General features: G+C 40.2%; 1 protein-coding gene across 3 annotated transcripts; it reads right to left on the reverse strand.

Moving 5' to 3' along the window:
- Positions 1 to 94: 94 nt before the first annotated feature.
- On the reverse strand, positions 95 to 17231 carry LOC117650630 (lysosomal-trafficking regulator). 3 transcript variants are annotated; one of them, XM_034394204.1, is made up of 46 exons: positions 17135 to 17231; positions 16541 to 16687; positions 16378 to 16463; positions 16120 to 16285; positions 15614 to 16040; positions 15327 to 15535; positions 15004 to 15255; positions 14441 to 14932; positions 14079 to 14366; positions 12756 to 14001; positions 12491 to 12681; positions 12179 to 12405; positions 11924 to 12100; positions 11646 to 11823; positions 11432 to 11570; positions 11236 to 11345; positions 10828 to 11146; positions 10491 to 10745; positions 10148 to 10401; positions 9410 to 10072; positions 9157 to 9330; positions 8773 to 9072; positions 8436 to 8688; positions 8219 to 8364; positions 7776 to 8117; positions 7417 to 7701; positions 6795 to 7331; positions 6301 to 6706; positions 6038 to 6203; positions 5814 to 5952; positions 5485 to 5729; positions 5190 to 5411; positions 4989 to 5101; positions 4691 to 4902; positions 4433 to 4585; positions 4034 to 4345; positions 3791 to 3938; positions 3569 to 3709; positions 3261 to 3478; positions 3019 to 3180; positions 2745 to 2937; positions 2530 to 2666; positions 2214 to 2452; positions 1563 to 2123; positions 1385 to 1456; positions 95 to 1301 (listed from the first exon to the last, which is right to left on the reverse strand). In XM_034394204.1, the coding sequence occupies exons 2-46, from the start codon at positions 16613 to 16615 to the stop codon at positions 1172 to 1174; spliced, it is 11760 nt and encodes a 3919-aa protein (XP_034250095.1). In that variant the 5' UTR covers positions 16616 to 16687; positions 17135 to 17231; the 3' UTR covers positions 95 to 1171. The 3 variants fall into 3 exon arrangements, with proteins under 3 accessions (XP_034250095.1, XP_034250080.1, XP_034250088.1); XM_034394189.1 differs by having other exon boundaries at positions 7776 to 8132; XM_034394197.1 differs by lacking the exon at positions 17135 to 17231 and adding an exon at positions 16993 to 17101 and having other exon boundaries at positions 7776 to 8132.
- Between the last annotated feature and the right edge of the window lie 13 nt (positions 17232 to 17244).

Raw genomic sequence — 17244 nt, forward strand, 5'->3', positions numbered from 1 at the left:
GAGAGGATTCAAACATTGCACTCTCATGTGAAACTTTTATTCGTATAATGCATCACTTGAGGGAAAAATTTTCAATACAAGTCAAAGCTTTAACTTTATCATTGATTTTATTAAAAAGAGACAAGCAACCACCACAATAAGCTTTAAGTTCTTAACAGAAGGTAGATATATTATGTATAAAATTTAACATAGTATTAATAAAATAAGTACACTTCCACCTATAAATGATACAACATAACATTAAATAATCCATGAAAATGAAATCACAGTTTTTTCTTTACAGTATAAAATGAACCACATTACACAGTTGTTCATAGATACATGGGCGGGGGGAGCTCAAATTTGATATAGCTAGGATGCAAAAATATGTCAATAAAAAAATACAGTACAAAACATTGACAAACTTGGTAATACTTGTATAAAATATGAAATGCAACATCACAAAACAATCTGGCACAGAGGAAGAATGATAAAGAGCAGGTTCTGAAAATTGGCACGATAGTTCAGAATATGCATGACTTCGACAAGGAAAGAATGATAAACTATGGTTCATCACCATTAAAGTATTCTCTTAGCACATGACTAGTAGTATCAATAAAACACTGGCTCAAAAGAATAAAATACTAAGATCTCATTGACATGAAACTAATATCACTGGCAAAGGACTATAAAAAAGTAGAAGTTACAAATTAATTAAAATTGGTCAGGAGATGGTGCTAACATCATGAAGGATGTCACAGCAACAGTACTTTAAGTGCAAAGAAAAAGCATCAATTTATAAAAATTCTCAAACTAAGCACTGTATAAGACCTGCCTCAGGAGATTTTTAGAGGACAGTTTGCATGTGAAAATCGACACTACTGCTATCAGACTTATGCACACTTCTCATGCACATGCAAAAGAAATGTCTGGCAATAGACACAGCTTAAAATAAATTAACTCTACAGGCTTATGACACTGATGTGTTATGCTACATATGTAACACTGCAGTAGACAATAATATAAGATAAGCTGCCATAAAGTGTTGTTATGCTTCTTTGAAATGCATTTCAATTTTTTAAAATTGGAATGACAGACGCTCCTCATTGACTTTGCCTTCCACAACAACATCTGAGTGGAGAACTATCACCATTGTTTGGTGTGTGCTGCTCTAGCCAAAGGTGAAAGAGGCTCACATAAACGTGAGGTTGAAAAACTTTGGAGTTTTGTTTGCTGCTTTGATTCCACCACCTTCCCAGATTGCAACAACACCATCTGATGAAGATGCATACAGATGTTGAGAGTCTTGGGAGTAGGTCAGGCTGTAATACAAATAAAGGAGACAGTTAGCAGTTTAGTGTTAGCAAAAGAATGTGCTGCACATAAAAATTTATTACTGGATTACCTTATTATTGGATAAGTTAGACCAGGGGAACTGATTTCTCTCACTGGTGATAAATCCCAAGAGCTCCATAGGCTAAAATTTCAGCAAAGATCAAAACAAAACATCAGATTCAAAGAGCTTTCAAAACAAAATTTTAGTCAAAAGACAAAAGTTTAGTTTCTCAAAGACAGCAACCTACCGAATAGAACCATTGAACAATCCTGTGGCAATGACATTTACTGAAAGACCTTCTGGAGCAGTAGAGAAACAAACAGCTGTTATTTGTTCAGAGATATTCACGGTACCAACTAAAGCAGCATTCACAGTATGAAGGGACAAGGATGATCCTTTGACAGACTGCAACAGGGGCTTGTTTAAATTTTTCTTGGAGTTGCTCATTGGTTCATTGCCTTGCTTTCCCTTCATACCCAGTTTCGGTAGGCCTTTCAGTGACCAAGAATAAGAGCGAGATTCTCTTGAGTCAGATTCTTTCGCCGTCTCAGCTTCATGCAGAACTTCCCAGTCATCAGGAACTCCTGGAGAAGGAGAATCTGTGTCCGACACAATATCCTCTTTGACTTCTACTGGACAGGAAGAGGAAGGTCCTTTGGCTTCCCATGGGTTGTAAGAATGATGGAATGTGTTGGACATTTCAAATTGTTGAGATTTGTGGCATACAGTGACAATGTCACCTAGGGTCTCACTTACACTCACTAAACTGACAGATGATCCTAAATGTATTGTTCGCACATACGATAAGCTGTAATAGAAAAGTTATTGGTAATTTTGTGGTAATTATGTCAATTATATAAAACAAAGGGAAACTTGATTGAATTCTAGATAAATGTACCTGTTTAGGTCCCAGATTATAGCCGTTTGATCTTGACTTGCACTGACAGCTATACTGAAACTGCGACTCAAATGTATCTTGAGAATTGCACTGGTGTGACCCAAAAGTGTGATTGGGTCACTGTTGAAGTCCAGCTGGCCTCTGACAGCTTCAAAGCTGTACCGGTACACAACCAAGCGCCCAGAAAGGTGGCCCATCCACAGCTGATGACAGTCTGGCACACTCGCACAGACGCAAATCTGTGAAAATAGATTGATCCAAGGTTGATCGGAACACAATCATGAAAATGAGGAAGCACAGTCAAACAAGTACTGACCGGATCCAATTCTGGTGCCCTGACCACAGGCCATGGTGGCTGCTCTTTCTTCAGTTTGATTCTAACAATGGAATCGGCATGCCCCCATGTTGCTAGTGCAACATTTTGAACAACTGAGCTGTTCATTAAGCTCAGGGCTGAAATTAAAGAATGGGATGTCTAGAGGCTTGTAAAGAAGCAACAAACAAAGTTAGAAAATTAACCACTTTACCTACCTTTTTCTTTCGAAAAGCATAGCAGAATAGAGGTATGGGGTCCCAGTCCAAATGCATCATTGGAATGTAATGGAATGAGATCAGCGACTACAGTGTGATGCTGGTGCTTAGCCACAAGAACGGGTTCGGGATCGGCGGGAGAACCCACGTAGCTTCCCCATGAAAGGCCTTGGACAGAGGGCAAAACAGGTGGCTGGAACAACAAAAATTACATTTCAAACAAATGGTTTATGTGCCGATAGTTTCCCAAAATCGCTGAGGGTTAAAGGCATACCACAGAGTGACTGACAGCTTTCAAAGTCAAAGACTGTTGTGCCATTGGATGAAGAGAACGAAATAACTGACGAGGCATCTGCCCATAAGTTTTCACCATTGTCTCTCTTGCCATCTTTTCGAGTGGATCTTTAATAGTTGAAATATCAAACCCACAGTACGTCTAAAAAGAGAAGAAAGATAAAAATTTTGAGACCGTTTCAAGTTTTGCATATTAGGAAAGCATAAATGAGGACCACTTACAGCTGGATGAAAAACATTGATGGCGTCAACAGCAGCTTTTCCTGACTGCTTATATCCAAACACAAGATCAATCCAATGAGGGATATTTTCCCTTACATGGGCAGATTCAAGAGCTTGTCGATGGATTAAGACAAAAAGGCGTGGATTATTTAGGCAATATGGTGGTAATTGCACAGAATCCACCCTTTCTCCACTTTGCCTAACTCCAAAATCAAAGCCTTCAAAATAAAAAATGTTCAAGTTATTCTGTAGCTGTAGAGTAACTTGATAACAGCATGTAAGCTGTAGAAACAAATGTACAAGCTTACCTTCGTAATTGACAAGAAATTCTTGGAGGAAGTAGAACTCTGGTATCATCTCTTTCACATCTGTGGTGGAGTCTGAACTAGTAAGACGCCATGTTGTGTGCAGAGAATGGAATGTTCGGTCTGGTAGGTCAAAGTTGTCATCTAAAGAAAAAATCGATAATTAAGATAAAATCCTAGACAAAGCCAGAGTTTTTTTTTCAACAAAATTGAAATGACATTTACCTTGATAGTGCAAAAACATGCCAGTGAAAGGCGGGAGGCGTACAAGGAAATGAAGAACTATTCCAGAGTTGGAATAATGAGATCCATAGTGATATGGTTCATGTCTCCCAGCCAAGTCCAGCCCCTCAGAAAGCTCTTGCTTCACATACTAGAAAATCATAAAGAAAATTATTAGAGAGTACTCTGAAAAATTTCATGAGAATATGATAGAAGAAAGTGCAAAAAGCACTGTTCAAATCTTACATTGTATGTATCAATGTAGTGTTGTTCATTGCACTTGTTTTGTATTGCCATAGGTTTTTTGAAGTTACGAAACGATTTTGCATCATTCAAATCCAGACTGGCAGAGGTATAATCAGCAAGAACAAATGGAAAAACTGGATATTGCATCAAGTCATTGTAAGAACGACCAGCCATTTTGTTCAATTGAGTGAGATATTCCCAATCACTTATTGTTCCCTCGCGCCACATTTCTAAAACATCAGATAGATTCTCTCCCTGCATTCTATTCACAAGTTCACATTGGGCAAGCTCTAGCAAAAATGCATCTCTTTCCTATAACAAGATTAAAAAGAGAAAGGCAAGTTAAAAAATAAAAATGTAAACAACATAAGTTGAAAACACAAATTAAGTATTACAAACCTCTGCTGTCTGGAAGGCTACAAGATATGTCCTTCCATTTAGTAGAAAAATTTCAAGGGCCCTTTCTTGAAGCTGAAATCTTCTGTTTATTATTTCCTTCACATCTTCAAATTGCCAAGCAGTTGAAGAAATGTCCAGTCTTCCAGACTCAACCTATTATTATTATTATTAAAAGAAATAATGCTTTGAGTAATTTCAAATTTAAAAATAAAACTTGAGAGAGAAGGAAAAAAAAAAAAAACTGGCCAGATTACTTACACTATCATCCACAACAAAATACAAAGAGCTCTCTCCTATCAAGAGTTCTCCAGGGATCTCACATGCGGGAGTTATAATGTGAGCAGCACACATAAACTGAATCTTCTCGTTTGTGTGTAGACGATCAATCATCACAGATGACGTTGAGGTAGAGGATGCATTAGGATCTCTTTCAAATAAGTACTGAAGAGGAGCAGGGGTTCTTACATGCTCTGCACATAAAAGTGAATTATTTTAATTTATGAATTGGTAGAAAGAAGAAAAATATAAAACAAAGATTGTTAAAATGTAACAGTACCAAGTTTTTCCTGGTGTTCGGGTAGTAGAAATTTATCCTTAATGTGCAAGTGACATCGCTGAAGTCGTTTTCTTACTCGGGCTGGCCCTTCAGTTGCATCCAATTGCCAAGACCTGCAGGTATGTAAGAAAGTGTCAAAAGAAAAACAGAGGAAATAAAATTTGAAGAAGCCAAAGAAACAATAAGAGACAAGAGGCTTACATAGGATAAGATTCAGGGAAGAACCATACAGCTCTCTCATGAGTCAGCAACTGGATTAACTGTTGCCACTTTAGCCGTAACTGTACGTTCTCATTGAAAGTGCCCTTAATATGCTCCATGAAGACTTTCCGCTCGCTATTTTGAGCTTCCACTACACTACGAGTTGCAGTCATTGCCCCATCAACCAAGGTGCGGTGCAAGTGTTCCATCTTGTGCACACTCCTAGAAAATGTATTATTATTATTATTATCACCATTTATTCCTGATTTACTACTTGACAAGTGAAAAAACTAACTTTTCCATGGCATCACGACTGTGAGCTACAAAAGCAAGTCGCTGCCTCTCAGCTTCCCGCAGCAATAAAGTGACTTCCCCTTCCCAGTTGTCATGGGAATGACCAATCGCATGTGGTGAAAGAACACCCCAGCGTTGGAGCTGTTCTTTGAGTTCTTCACAAGCACGGAAGTCTGCTGGCTGCAATTGGTGCACCCCTTGCCCATACATTAAAGCCCAAAGCCAAACTGTGAACTTCTGTTCCACCTGGAAAATCAAAATTTTGACCATTCAACCCTCTCCATCACTTCTGAAAAAATTGTCACAAATTTTTCTTTTTCAGATGATTACCGGGGCACGAGTATGAAGCATGGATGTAATCAGTTCCTTAGCTCTTGGTTCTGATCTCAAGGAGTGAATGGTAAACATTCGCATTTTTAAAGGCTGCCAAGGAGTCAGCAACCATACAAACAGTTGGGCACTTCTCACCCTTAAAAACACAAAAATAATTTAGTAAGCTACAAAAATAAAATAAGTATGAAATTAATTTCGACTTTTACATTAACCAGTCATACCTTAAGGTGTCTCTTGCTGCCCACATTGCCCCACTCCACAGAGACTTGCTGTCCACACTCCTTCTATCAACAACACTGCACAGGCCTTCAAGTAGGGTGGCAAAAAGGCGCCTAGCAAATGTTTGTTCTACTTCACTGAATATTACCAGAGATTCATCCCGAGGCTCTGAAAAGATGACCCAGATAAGGGAACAGTTCAAATAAATTTGACTTTGAAGGAAACAGAAGCTACAAAATGTTCCAACTTGATACAATTTACTTACCAGAATAAGTGAAAAATTCAACAGCCTTTTCAACAACTATCTTAAATCGTTCATACAACTCTGACCTAGAGACATCTTTCAATGGTTTAGTACGCAAAAGACTCCCACTTTGGGAGCTGAAAGAGCTATGATGAGAAAGAGACAGTGACATGACAGGCACACGAAGATGGCCTGAATCCAGGGCCCTAGTCCAGCCTAACTTGTCATCGTAACTTGCAGACAGGAGGGACTGGCCTTTCATTTGATTTGGATGTGACGATAGCTTTTCAATAAGCAAGCTCAAAGTGCCATCTAGAATGGTGCAGTGGGCATCCTGCAGAACAGAGACACAGCGAGCTGCTTTTCCACAACTACTGGACTCCAATTGATGTAGGAATGTCAATTGTAGTTGAATGTCATTAAGTATCTGGTTAAAATAAAAAATGATTTAATCAAACTTTTTTTTTTCTATGCTTAAGATTATTTATCTAATTATGTATTGGTCAGAGACATACCTGGATGCTTTGGTTTCCTGGAGTACTTAAGGCAAGTGACATGATGGACAGGAGGAAAATATTGATATCAGAAATGAGCAAGTCTTGAGTGCACGTCCCCACTATGTCTGTAGGTTCTGGAGGTTGATGTGCAACCAACACCAGCATCTTGAGAAGCACTTCCAAAAGACCTGCCTCCAACAACGGTTTCATTGCCCCCCTCACTTGTTGCAGGACTTCTTTGACAAAGGCCAAGGTGTTGTGGGTGAGCGCTACGTCATGGATTGCACGCGGCAGCAGCCCCAGAAGGGGAGGGAACGCTGACAGCTGCAGCGGTGACATGGATAGCTGATCTAGGTCAAGCTGTTCCGTTAGAGACACCAGAAGCTCCTCAATGCTAGTGTCACCGCGCTGAGTTACAAGAGTAGCACAGCTTTCTATGAGGTCGGATGTAGCAGGATACAATCCAAGCTGACTAGCCAGCTGGTAGAAGCCTTTCATTCTTGAAAATTTACTGATCTCTTCTTCTGTAGCTCTTTGCAGGAATGCTCCTAGGACCTACACACAAAAGACATTGAATACCAACCAGAAACCAACAACCACAAGCACATTTTTTCATTTCTTTGATTTTTTGGAGTGTTACCTTTACAACAGCTGACCGCACACGAGCGTCACTGTTGTTGGTCATCACTAACAGTGTCTCAGCCTGAACAACATGATTCAGAACTTGGGAAGCCATGTTATCAGGGAGCACAAGAAGAGTGTCGCGGAGCAGTAGGAGAAGCCCCTCCACAACAAGGCACAGTGAGTTGTTGCTACTGATGGGTGGATTTCCACTTCGAGTTGAAGTCTCTGTATTAGAACTTCGTCCACGATCTTTCTGACTTGGAGACACTTTGGACCAATCTTTGACAAACTGCTTCTCATTCTAAGCACCGAAAAGAGTTGCAAATAAGTCAAGAGTTAACAAACCATAAAATAAATGAAGTAAAATATATTTACCAAGTTCATTTCAGTTGTAAACTTTTCCTCTTCAGCTTGCATCATGAGAAGGTCTGCCCTATCATGCAGCTCTTTCTGGTTGGTGCTCTCCTTATCATCAGAATGACTCTCTCTGACATCGGCATCACTACTCCCTGCTTGGTCGCGGAAGCTGCCCGCAATGCCCGAATCAAATGCAGTTAATTCATCGCAGCCTTCAACTAGATCGGCATCAAAATCAGATGCATTAGCTTCACTGCCTTCTTCAACTTTGTTACTGTCAATCACATCCAGATTTTGATTTGTCGATGAACTCATGTAGCTATTTCTCCCATTTTGTACTTCATCAGTGTTTCTTTTGATCTGCAAATTTGCAATCTGAAGTTATGTCAGCCGATTGTAGGCACACAGAAGACCAAATAATTGTTTCTTATATTACTTAAAGGCTAAATATGTAGATATACCTGAAGATTTGTTAATGCTTTGTTGAGTTTAGATGGGTCCACTGGCTGACCAAACCCTCCAGCATGTTCTCTTTTTACCACCGACAGAGCTTTCTTCTTGTTTAAGGTTTGATTCTTTTTTTCTTTCCCTCCATGTTCAAATAAACCTGCGAATGAACTGAAGGGTCACAAATGTTGATAATATGGAAGGGGTGAAGCACCTTGAAGATTCACTCACCTGAGCGAATCTTACTACGAGGCTGCAGTTGAGGTGAAGCTGATGGCGGTGATGGAGACAACAGAAAGTAGTAGCTAGGTCGTACATGGGTAATGTAAGTGGCACTCGCAGGATGCAGCAAGAGTAGGCAATCAGCGACAGCCACAACATGAGAAAATTCTGGTGGGGCTCCCATGAGTGACCTTACTAGTTCCACAAGTGAGCAACAAACAGACGGATGAAGAGGCTGCCATTCTTCATAAAGGAACCTCTCCTGCAAATCAGATCACATCAAATCAGGTCAGTAGAGGAAATAAGAAGACACTATATGCAAGGAATAAGGAAAAATATTTCTTACTTTACAAAAGAGGAGTAAAGCCTCAACCAGTCTGACTCTATTGAACTGGGATGCATTGAATTCTCGGAAGGGGTGGTCATCTCGCAGGAGGACATGCAGGGCACGGAAGAGTGTCCCCAACACCCCACCTTCCTCTCCCGCAACGCCAACTCGCTCCCAGTCACGCCACGAGCCGACAATGGTGGAAAGCAGGAAGGAGTTCACAACAATTGCTTCGGATTGGTGCACAACTCGGAACAGGCACTGAGGTCCAGGTTGATGTTGAAGCACTGGCTTGTCACAGCAGGCATCTAATACAGCCTGAAAATGAGTCAATTTTAATTGTGAATGAGTAAATCATGTGGAGAAAAAATACGTTATCATTAAAACTGCATGGAAAAGTACTTTTAACATGTGATGCCCTGGTATGCATCGCTGGGATGCAAGAACTTTCAAAAGTAGTTTGTGGCAATCTTCTTGCACAAACTGGGAGAAAAGTGATGTATCACTTTGTACTAGTTTTAGCAATAAGAACAGGGCTTTACCCTGCTCAACTTCATTTGCCTTCAACTCCACTACCTGTAAGTGAATGCAACTTATTGATTCAAACATCATTTTCATGAAAGCTGTGAAATAATAATATCTTTTCAACACTTACCCTGGCAAAAAGGAACAAAAATACATGAGCACCACCAAGAGTAGACACAGCAGAAATGAGGCCTCTGTACTGCTGTGTGTTCAAAGGACCATACTGTATTGGTTTTATGGCCAAGGGCAGTTGCTGACTTGCTCGTTGGTCAGGAGTTACAACTCTAAAACCAGGCTGTCCAGGGAAAAGTGATCCCATGCCTGCTCCTGAGCTACCTACTATTTGCGGGTACACATTCATTGTAAGAGGGTTCTGAGCCGAGTATGAGATAAGTAGATTATCTTGGAGCTCTTTTAAGTTGACAACACCGTTGTCAAGGACTGCATCCCAGGCAACACCAGAATTTAATATTTTAGCTCCAAATATATTTGTGAAATTTGGACTGTCTCTGCCTACTTTACAGTCAGTCAAGCTAGTATGGCTTGGGCCCAGACCAACTAGATAGACAGCACGCTCCCTATTGAATACTGGGCATCTGAACAGCTGCAGATTTCCTAAGTACCATGAACCATGGCCATGTGAAAGATTCAATGGAGTAGTGTTTGCCAAACCATTTGTGAATTGAACTGAATGACCCACAAGAAGGCAGGTGGGCTTAGGTTTACGGAGAACAATGCCATTGAATTGAAGTGGGCACTTTATTTCTCGAAGTCCATTGATGATTATAGTAACCTGTAAAATATACAATATTTACAAATGCTTCACAAATCAAAGAATGTTGAAAAAATAGATTGTAGAAAATGTTACCTCTATGACACTCTTTTTACGGAGAATGTAATCATGGACATTAAAAGCAAGATGATGCCACTGTCCTGGAGGGAGAATGCTTTCTGTGACACTTTCAGCTAGAATGTCATTTGTTTTCGCATCACTTCGTCGCAATTTCAGATGCAAACGATCAGAACTGACATCGGCCCACACTTCAAGCATAAGATTGTCAGTACCAATGGACAAAACATGAAGGTGGCCTCTTAGCTCAGAATTATTTGATGATCTTATCCCTAAAGTAATTATAAAAATAATGAAAATTACAAAATTATTGAATTGCAAACAAGGTAGGTGAATCAGACTTTCGGACATGAAGACCAACCTTCTTTTAACCAACTGGCACTTGAAACTACACCCCATTCTGACCAAGAGTCTGAAAGACTGTCCGACAGATGACCACTGTAGTTACGGTGAAGGCCAGCTGGATGATCAACTTGAGGCACAGTGCTCTCAGGAGCAGCACTTCGTTCCAGTCTCAACCACAAAGAAATGGAGAAACCACTCAACCATGCACACCAGCCTAAATCAGTGTCGATTGGAAGAGCCAGAGCACATTCTGACCAGGCTGAAGGTGTTTCTATTTAGGAAACAGAAGTTTGACAAACAATTAACACAGCAAATCAGTGATTACAAGGCTACGACAAATGAGAATATCTTACTTGAAGCTAGATGTAGGCATCGAATACTCTGAGCCATGTTAATAGCGGCATTTTGAGACCGTGATGTTTCACTAGAACTCTTGGAGACCTCTGGATTTGAACTGTTTCGACCATTGCTGCCAACACCAATATTGGCGGCTAGGCTCAATAACCCACTTATCTTCCTCTGGGGTGATTCTGATACTGATTTGTTACCAAGTTCTGCATCAGATCCAGACAGCCCTATAAATGGACTAGCCATCACAGGAAAGCATAAAATAAAGTTTGGCTGTGGTCTAGCATTTGTGACTAAAGTTGTTAGGGGCTGAAGCAAGGACTCCTAGTAAATGTAAAAACAATATGAGTGTGAGGACAGTATTCAAAAGGGCAAACAAAGCATACACCTAAAATCTTATTGTCCACACATACCAGTGGTGGGTTCTCGCCTTTGAAAAAATGCAGGTACTTGGAAAGTTCCAAGGAAGTGATACTATGCTGTGCCAGGAGGGCTACAAGCTCCAGTACCACAGACTGTAGCTCTATATCAGAGGAAAAAAAAGTCAACTTTGTTCTTACAAGTACCTTTAACAAAGAAACAGATAAGATCATATCATATTTCACTTACCCGCAAGTTCAGAATTAACAGAGAGTAAGAAAGTTGAAAATCCTGTCAGAAGAATATCTATCACACCCTCTCGTGAAAGGACCATGCAATTTTTTCCACTTTCCCGGCACAGAGCAACTATTCTCTGAACTACATGAACCTGCAAATGTTTAAGGACAATGTAATGAATAGAATGCTAAAAATGGTAGAACTAAGTAAACAAAAGAAGGCATACCATATCAGATAAAAGTTGAGATTTTAAAGTTGGTCTTTTCTCTTTTAATCTGTCTCTTAAAATCTGCCTTCTATTGTTGCCAGCATTGATAGACTCAGAAACATCTTGCTCAGTTTGTGAGGTCGATTCAACCAGCTCCTCAGACTCTATTGGCTCCTCAGAGTAAAGATTCTGCAACCTATCAAAAAAAATTATTGTGTGACAGTTCATAATACAGACAAATCACATTTTGGTACATTTGTTCTTATCTATTTACATATTATTTATTTTAAACTTACTCTTGATACAGATATACCAGCAGGTTAATTGAAACAGAGCACAACCTGGGATATGAAATGACATTCATAAACTTTTTGTCTGAGACAGAATTAGATTTGCCTGCCTCTCCCAATCCAGTATAATTCTGATGAATTCCCAAGCTCCCTGATGTGCTAGAGTCATATGTAACAGACATTCTGCAAGAAAAAAGCAAAATGGTAAAAAATCTGTTCACAACTGAGAGAGTAGAAGAATCATATCACTAATCCACTGACCCATTTGTTTTGTTTTCCAACACTTCAATATCAGCTTCATAACCCTCATCAGCAGTCACATACGGATCTTCAATTGAACTGCCTTCATCACTCACACCTGCATGATCTGCCTTTAAACTTTGATTATTATCTGCTGATACTTGAACTTCTAAGCTTTCTTCATCATTTGTGTCTCCCATTTCATCAACTTCTTCAGGGAATATGTCTGGCACCATAAGTATTGGTAGCTGGGGAAGAGAACAATGTGGATACCAAAATGAACAAAAAGATACAGGAACAATTAGAACAGTAACAAAAAATTGTGAAACAAACCTTTGCTTTTCTGAGTGCTGGCAAGACCTGTTCAGTGCTAGCTTCGGCCAGAGCACAACGAATAAGCACATCACAAAGACGGCGTAAGCTACCAGCATTACTCGGACTTCTTTCAGACAGGGATAGAACTTCCACATTGCACAATGTACTTTTCAAATTGTCAATTAATTTTTCACGAGAAGTTGGCAAACCTAGGAGAAAAAACATATGATCAAAATGATCCAACAATTGCTGATGCAATAGTACAAGCTGCGAAATATCATACCAGTTTGGTCATTAACAGGTGGAGATGTGAGATGAAATACAAGCACTGACTCTATCAAGCGCATGTATAGGAAACTCTCAGTGTCTCTGTTGGATGTCAGCCGTTTCCAGTTAGAGCTGTTAATTAACTTGAGCAGGGTTGCTCTTAAGAGTACAAAGCCAAGACTGCTAATAGAATGGCATGCAAAAAATGGACGAAGTTGGGGGCTACAGAGGGAAAGATTGGCTACAGTCTGCCAAAACAAAATAACATGATGCAGCAGCTTCAGGTGTGCCCTCCGATTGGCACTGTTAGTGTTCAGATAATCATCCAAGCCTTCCTCTTCATTTTCCATTTTATCTAAAAGGTCATTGGAATGCATCTCTAGGCACTCAATAAGCTTTGCTAGAGAAGTCATCTGACTCAATCTCTGAGAGGGTAACAACATAGCTGGGAGGGGGAAAGCCTGCTTCATTTCATTTCTACCGAGTTTTGAACTCTGTGATGACTTTTCTGCCTCCAGGATATCCACAACGATCACTACTTCCAAAACAGAGCAGCAAACTCTCAAAAACGGCGGCATTACCATCAAATCCAACAAATGTTCAAGCCCTCCAAGTGTTAGGAATGTCTCGGCAAGCGGCAAGGATGACATAAGGCAAGAAAATGCAGAAAGACAGGATAATACTATGAACTTGGAAACATCCTTCTGATGAGCAATGTATGCCCTTTTGGCTTGGACAAAACTTGGATAAAACACATTTGATAAAAGTGCAATCTGAACTTTCTCACTGCATCTGGGTGATAGTTTCAACAAGTGGGATGCTGCGGTATGGCACAGTTTAGGGTCATCAGAGCAGAGAAGCTCACGATAGAAATCCAGACAACTCCAATTATACTGCTTTGACTCCGAGCTTTCTGATCTGCCACTGGAGACTGAGAGGGAAGACATTTTTTCAGAATCCTTTGACAAGTCTTTTCCGGGTGGATCCTCTGCTCTCAGCAAATCATCTTGGCTGTCATCGAGAGGCGAAGGTTGAGCTGAAAGTGATTCCACACTTCTATTGCACACTGAGCAGCGAAAATATTCTTTTAATGGTTTGGCACAAGGAGTTTCGGTGGCACCCAGTTCTGTAAAAACAGTATGCTCCAAAAGAGTAAATCCAAGGGCTCTTGCTTTGGCATTGCCAGTTTTCAGAATTTTTATCAGACAGCTCAGCAATGATTTGGCAGGGTAACAGCAACATGTGCCACAATCCAGCATTACCTAAAAATATATAAGGTTCAATAGTATGCCTAAATAAATTTTATTTTACCAAAAAAATAAACAAAGTGCCTACTTACCCTCATTACAGGTACACAAAATTCAGAAAGATGACTGTTTGAGTTTAAGATACGGACTAAAGCTGCAAACAAATATGATACATTGCAGCTACTACTATGATGGCCCACTCCAACATTCCTTGCACTAACACTTCCAAATGGGTTTCCAAAAAGATCATTGTGGTGATGGCGGCGTGCATCAACAGATTTACAATGTTTGTGACGAGTTTTTCTACATTGCAAGGAGTGAACAATTGTACTTCTTGCTTGCTTCAGACTCAATATAAGTTGCACAACCAAATATACGACCTGCACAAAATATAAGTACCGTCACAAACTTCCAAAAACAAGGGAAACTGTAAAAATATTTACACAAAATTTACCTTGCGACCTCGATTGACAGAGTTTTTGGTAACCTGAGGTCCACAATTAACAAGTGCCATAACTGTTTTCTCAACCAGCCGTCCACCATAGCTACTAGCAAACAGGCGGAATTGTTCTTCAAACTCATGAATCCTTTCTGTGCTAGATCGGTGAAGAAGTAAACAGTGAAGAAAGGTAACAGCACCATAAAGTATACCCATCACAAACTCTTGAAGCCCACAAATTTCATCAAGAACATCAGACTCCACAGATTTAGAGCTAGACTTTGAGCTAGCTGAAAGTGAAGCTTTAGTTTGGTTTTGATTCAATTTGGGAGAATTTGAGTCAACTTTGGAGAAGGACTCAGCCTTTCGTACAGCATCCTCTAAAACTCTCAGCATTACTGGTAACACACCAGCATTGATGAGTTGGTTTATTATTTCAGATTGTACAAGGACTTTATCAAGTGCTGTAAGTAGCAACTGGGTCATTGCCAATTTCAACTCTATCACCTGTAAAAAACAGTCAATCAGAGCGATGCATTGCCTGATAAATACATCAAGAAAATAGTCAATGTTTTTACCTCCTCTGCTAGAAGGGAATCCAAAGGAGTGGATCCAAATTGTAGAGAGCACAAATTTTCTAATGCAAAATTTACTGATTGCAAAGAAACTTGTTGGGTTGAAATCAACAATTCTGCTCGGCACAATTCTTCAAGCAAGTGCACTACCAAAAGACTGAATTCAGCACTATTTATAGTTTGGGTACGAACTTCTCGCATACGATCATCAGTTAAGTCTTCGGCGGTTAACTTGCTAGTGGCACGTTTCATCGACTAGAAAGTAAACGAATGTCATTATTGAAAGGTTTGATATGTATAGATGAAATAAATTGACAATTGCTTACATATCTCCAGCGAGGTTGATCACCATTAGATTCATCATCACTTCTGATGACCGACTCAAAATAGTCAAAGTCCATGGGATCCAATCGAATTTTTAATGTATTTGACTTGTTCAAAAGTACTTCAGACGCATCTTGCGGGGCTTCCGATTCACTGGTGACAGTGTGAACTGCACTTCCTCCCATGCGAGGACTTTCAGCGTCACAATTTCCTGCAGAGCAGTGGAAAAATAAACCGACTGTTCACATACCGCTCAAGAGCTAGGAATAGATAGATGGAGTTAGCTTACGAGATCGTCTTTTCTGTTTGCTTAGGGATGAGCTGCTGTGACTTTTCATTTGATCACTCCGACTCTGCTGGGGGGCCACTGTGCCAATAGAGCCAGGACGTGAGGAAGTAGACCACTTGCGGTAATGTATTCCATCACTTGGAGAAATTTTGAGTAATCCTGGTAAAGAGTAGCCACGATGCCCATGACTACTGCAAGCACCTGGTGAGCTATTGCCACTGCTCTCACCACATCCCCCTTTGTGCCAACAACCGGACAGTGCTACGTACGGGTTCCTCTGACCTTGCTGTGCAGAGCTCTCATCACACGAATGGGATTTGGAACCAACAGTGGAGGTGCTTACTTTCCGGCTATGTGATTGTGGTTGGAGGCACACAGGGTAGAGAGATATTAACAAAGTCGCCAATTCTGTTCCACAACTGACATCCTAGCGGGCAAAACAGAAAATCAAGCCATGAAAGAGATGCTGATAGCTCTAGACCTTAATATTAGCCTTAGCTTCCCACCTGAACTCCCAAGCAGTGAAGTACAGCTAGAGTTCGCCATCCCCTACCAAGAAGAAAGTGGCGCCTCAAGGGTGCCAAATCTTCCCCATCACCAGGCTGGGAGCATATCTGATGAACGTCTGAGAGTAACTCACACCCAATGAGGGTGGCCACGCCAGCCAGAGGTCTGATGTAGTAAAGGAGTGAAATAATGTTACAATGATGACATAGAGTTATAATATCTCACAGGAAAGCATATTACTGGTGGGAAAAACATACGTGAATGGAAGAATATCATGAATGGTACTACCATCTTTGAATTCCACTAAGAACTGAGTCAAGAACCCATCAAACCAAGTGGATCTCTGAAAAAAAGCATAGATAAATTTACATTTAAAGTAAAAATTATAAAGGTAAATTTACTCAAACCACATGAGCTCACCTCATATGAAGCACATTCAGCCTGAAGAAATTTTTCCCATAGAGCCTGAATTTTGCTGGAAAACTGCTGGGACATTTTAATTCATTTACACAGAATGGTCCTGTAGTAGATCATTTCTCGATACCATCATGTATGAGACAGGGAAGTCTGGAAGGCCAATCACAACAATAAAAATCCAGAACTACTAGAGGCTGTGCAAAGTGTTTAACTGCATGAGACAAATCAACCAGTATCCGTGCTTAAATTACATTGAAAATGAACGCTGGAATGAATTTAAATAACTATTCAGAACTGAAGCGTTGAGACAATTACGCAAGAATGATACATAAATTTCATTAACAACAAAATCAATAGCAGAAAATCATGTTGGAAAGGAGATTCTCACTCTCGAACAACTACAACACAAAAGTAAGTGGTGAAAAGCAGAATAAAATTTAGAGGCATTACATAACCTGCGAATTAGCCCGAGCATTATCGTGTATTTCTGACAAAGGAAGACGCCGTTTCACTCCTAAATCTTTTCCCTAAGTCGAGATGACACCTAAAGTCAACATTACCGTAGGATGTTTGGTTGACACAACAGGACGTACATACCAAAATCCGGGAAACAGTGTAGTTATGTAATTGCTCCCAATAACAAATGCACAACCACCCGGAATTCTCAAAGACTGACAGTCGAGGTAAACATCACGGTCATGTGACCT

Source organism: Thrips palmi, unplaced genomic scaffold (genome assembly GCF_012932325.1).
Source record: "Thrips palmi isolate BJ-2018 unplaced genomic scaffold, TpBJ-2018v1 HiC_scaffold_10, whole genome shotgun sequence".
NCBI lineage: Eukaryota > Metazoa > Arthropoda > Insecta > Thysanoptera > Thripidae > Thrips > Thrips palmi.

Coding starts and splice junctions, on each gene's coding strand:
- LOC117650630 (XM_034394189.1), bottom strand. CDS start 16,615: ATGTCCCAGCAGTTTTCCAGCAAAATTCAGGCTCTATGGGAAAAATTT. Junction 8,133..8,218: donor AAGCATTAACAAATCTTCAG/GTATATCTACAT, acceptor ACATAACTTCAG/ATTGCAAATTTGCAGATCAA. Junction 3,939..4,033: donor ACTACATTGATACATACAAT/GTAAGATTTGAA, acceptor ATGATTTTCTAG/TATGTGAAGCAAGAGCTTTC.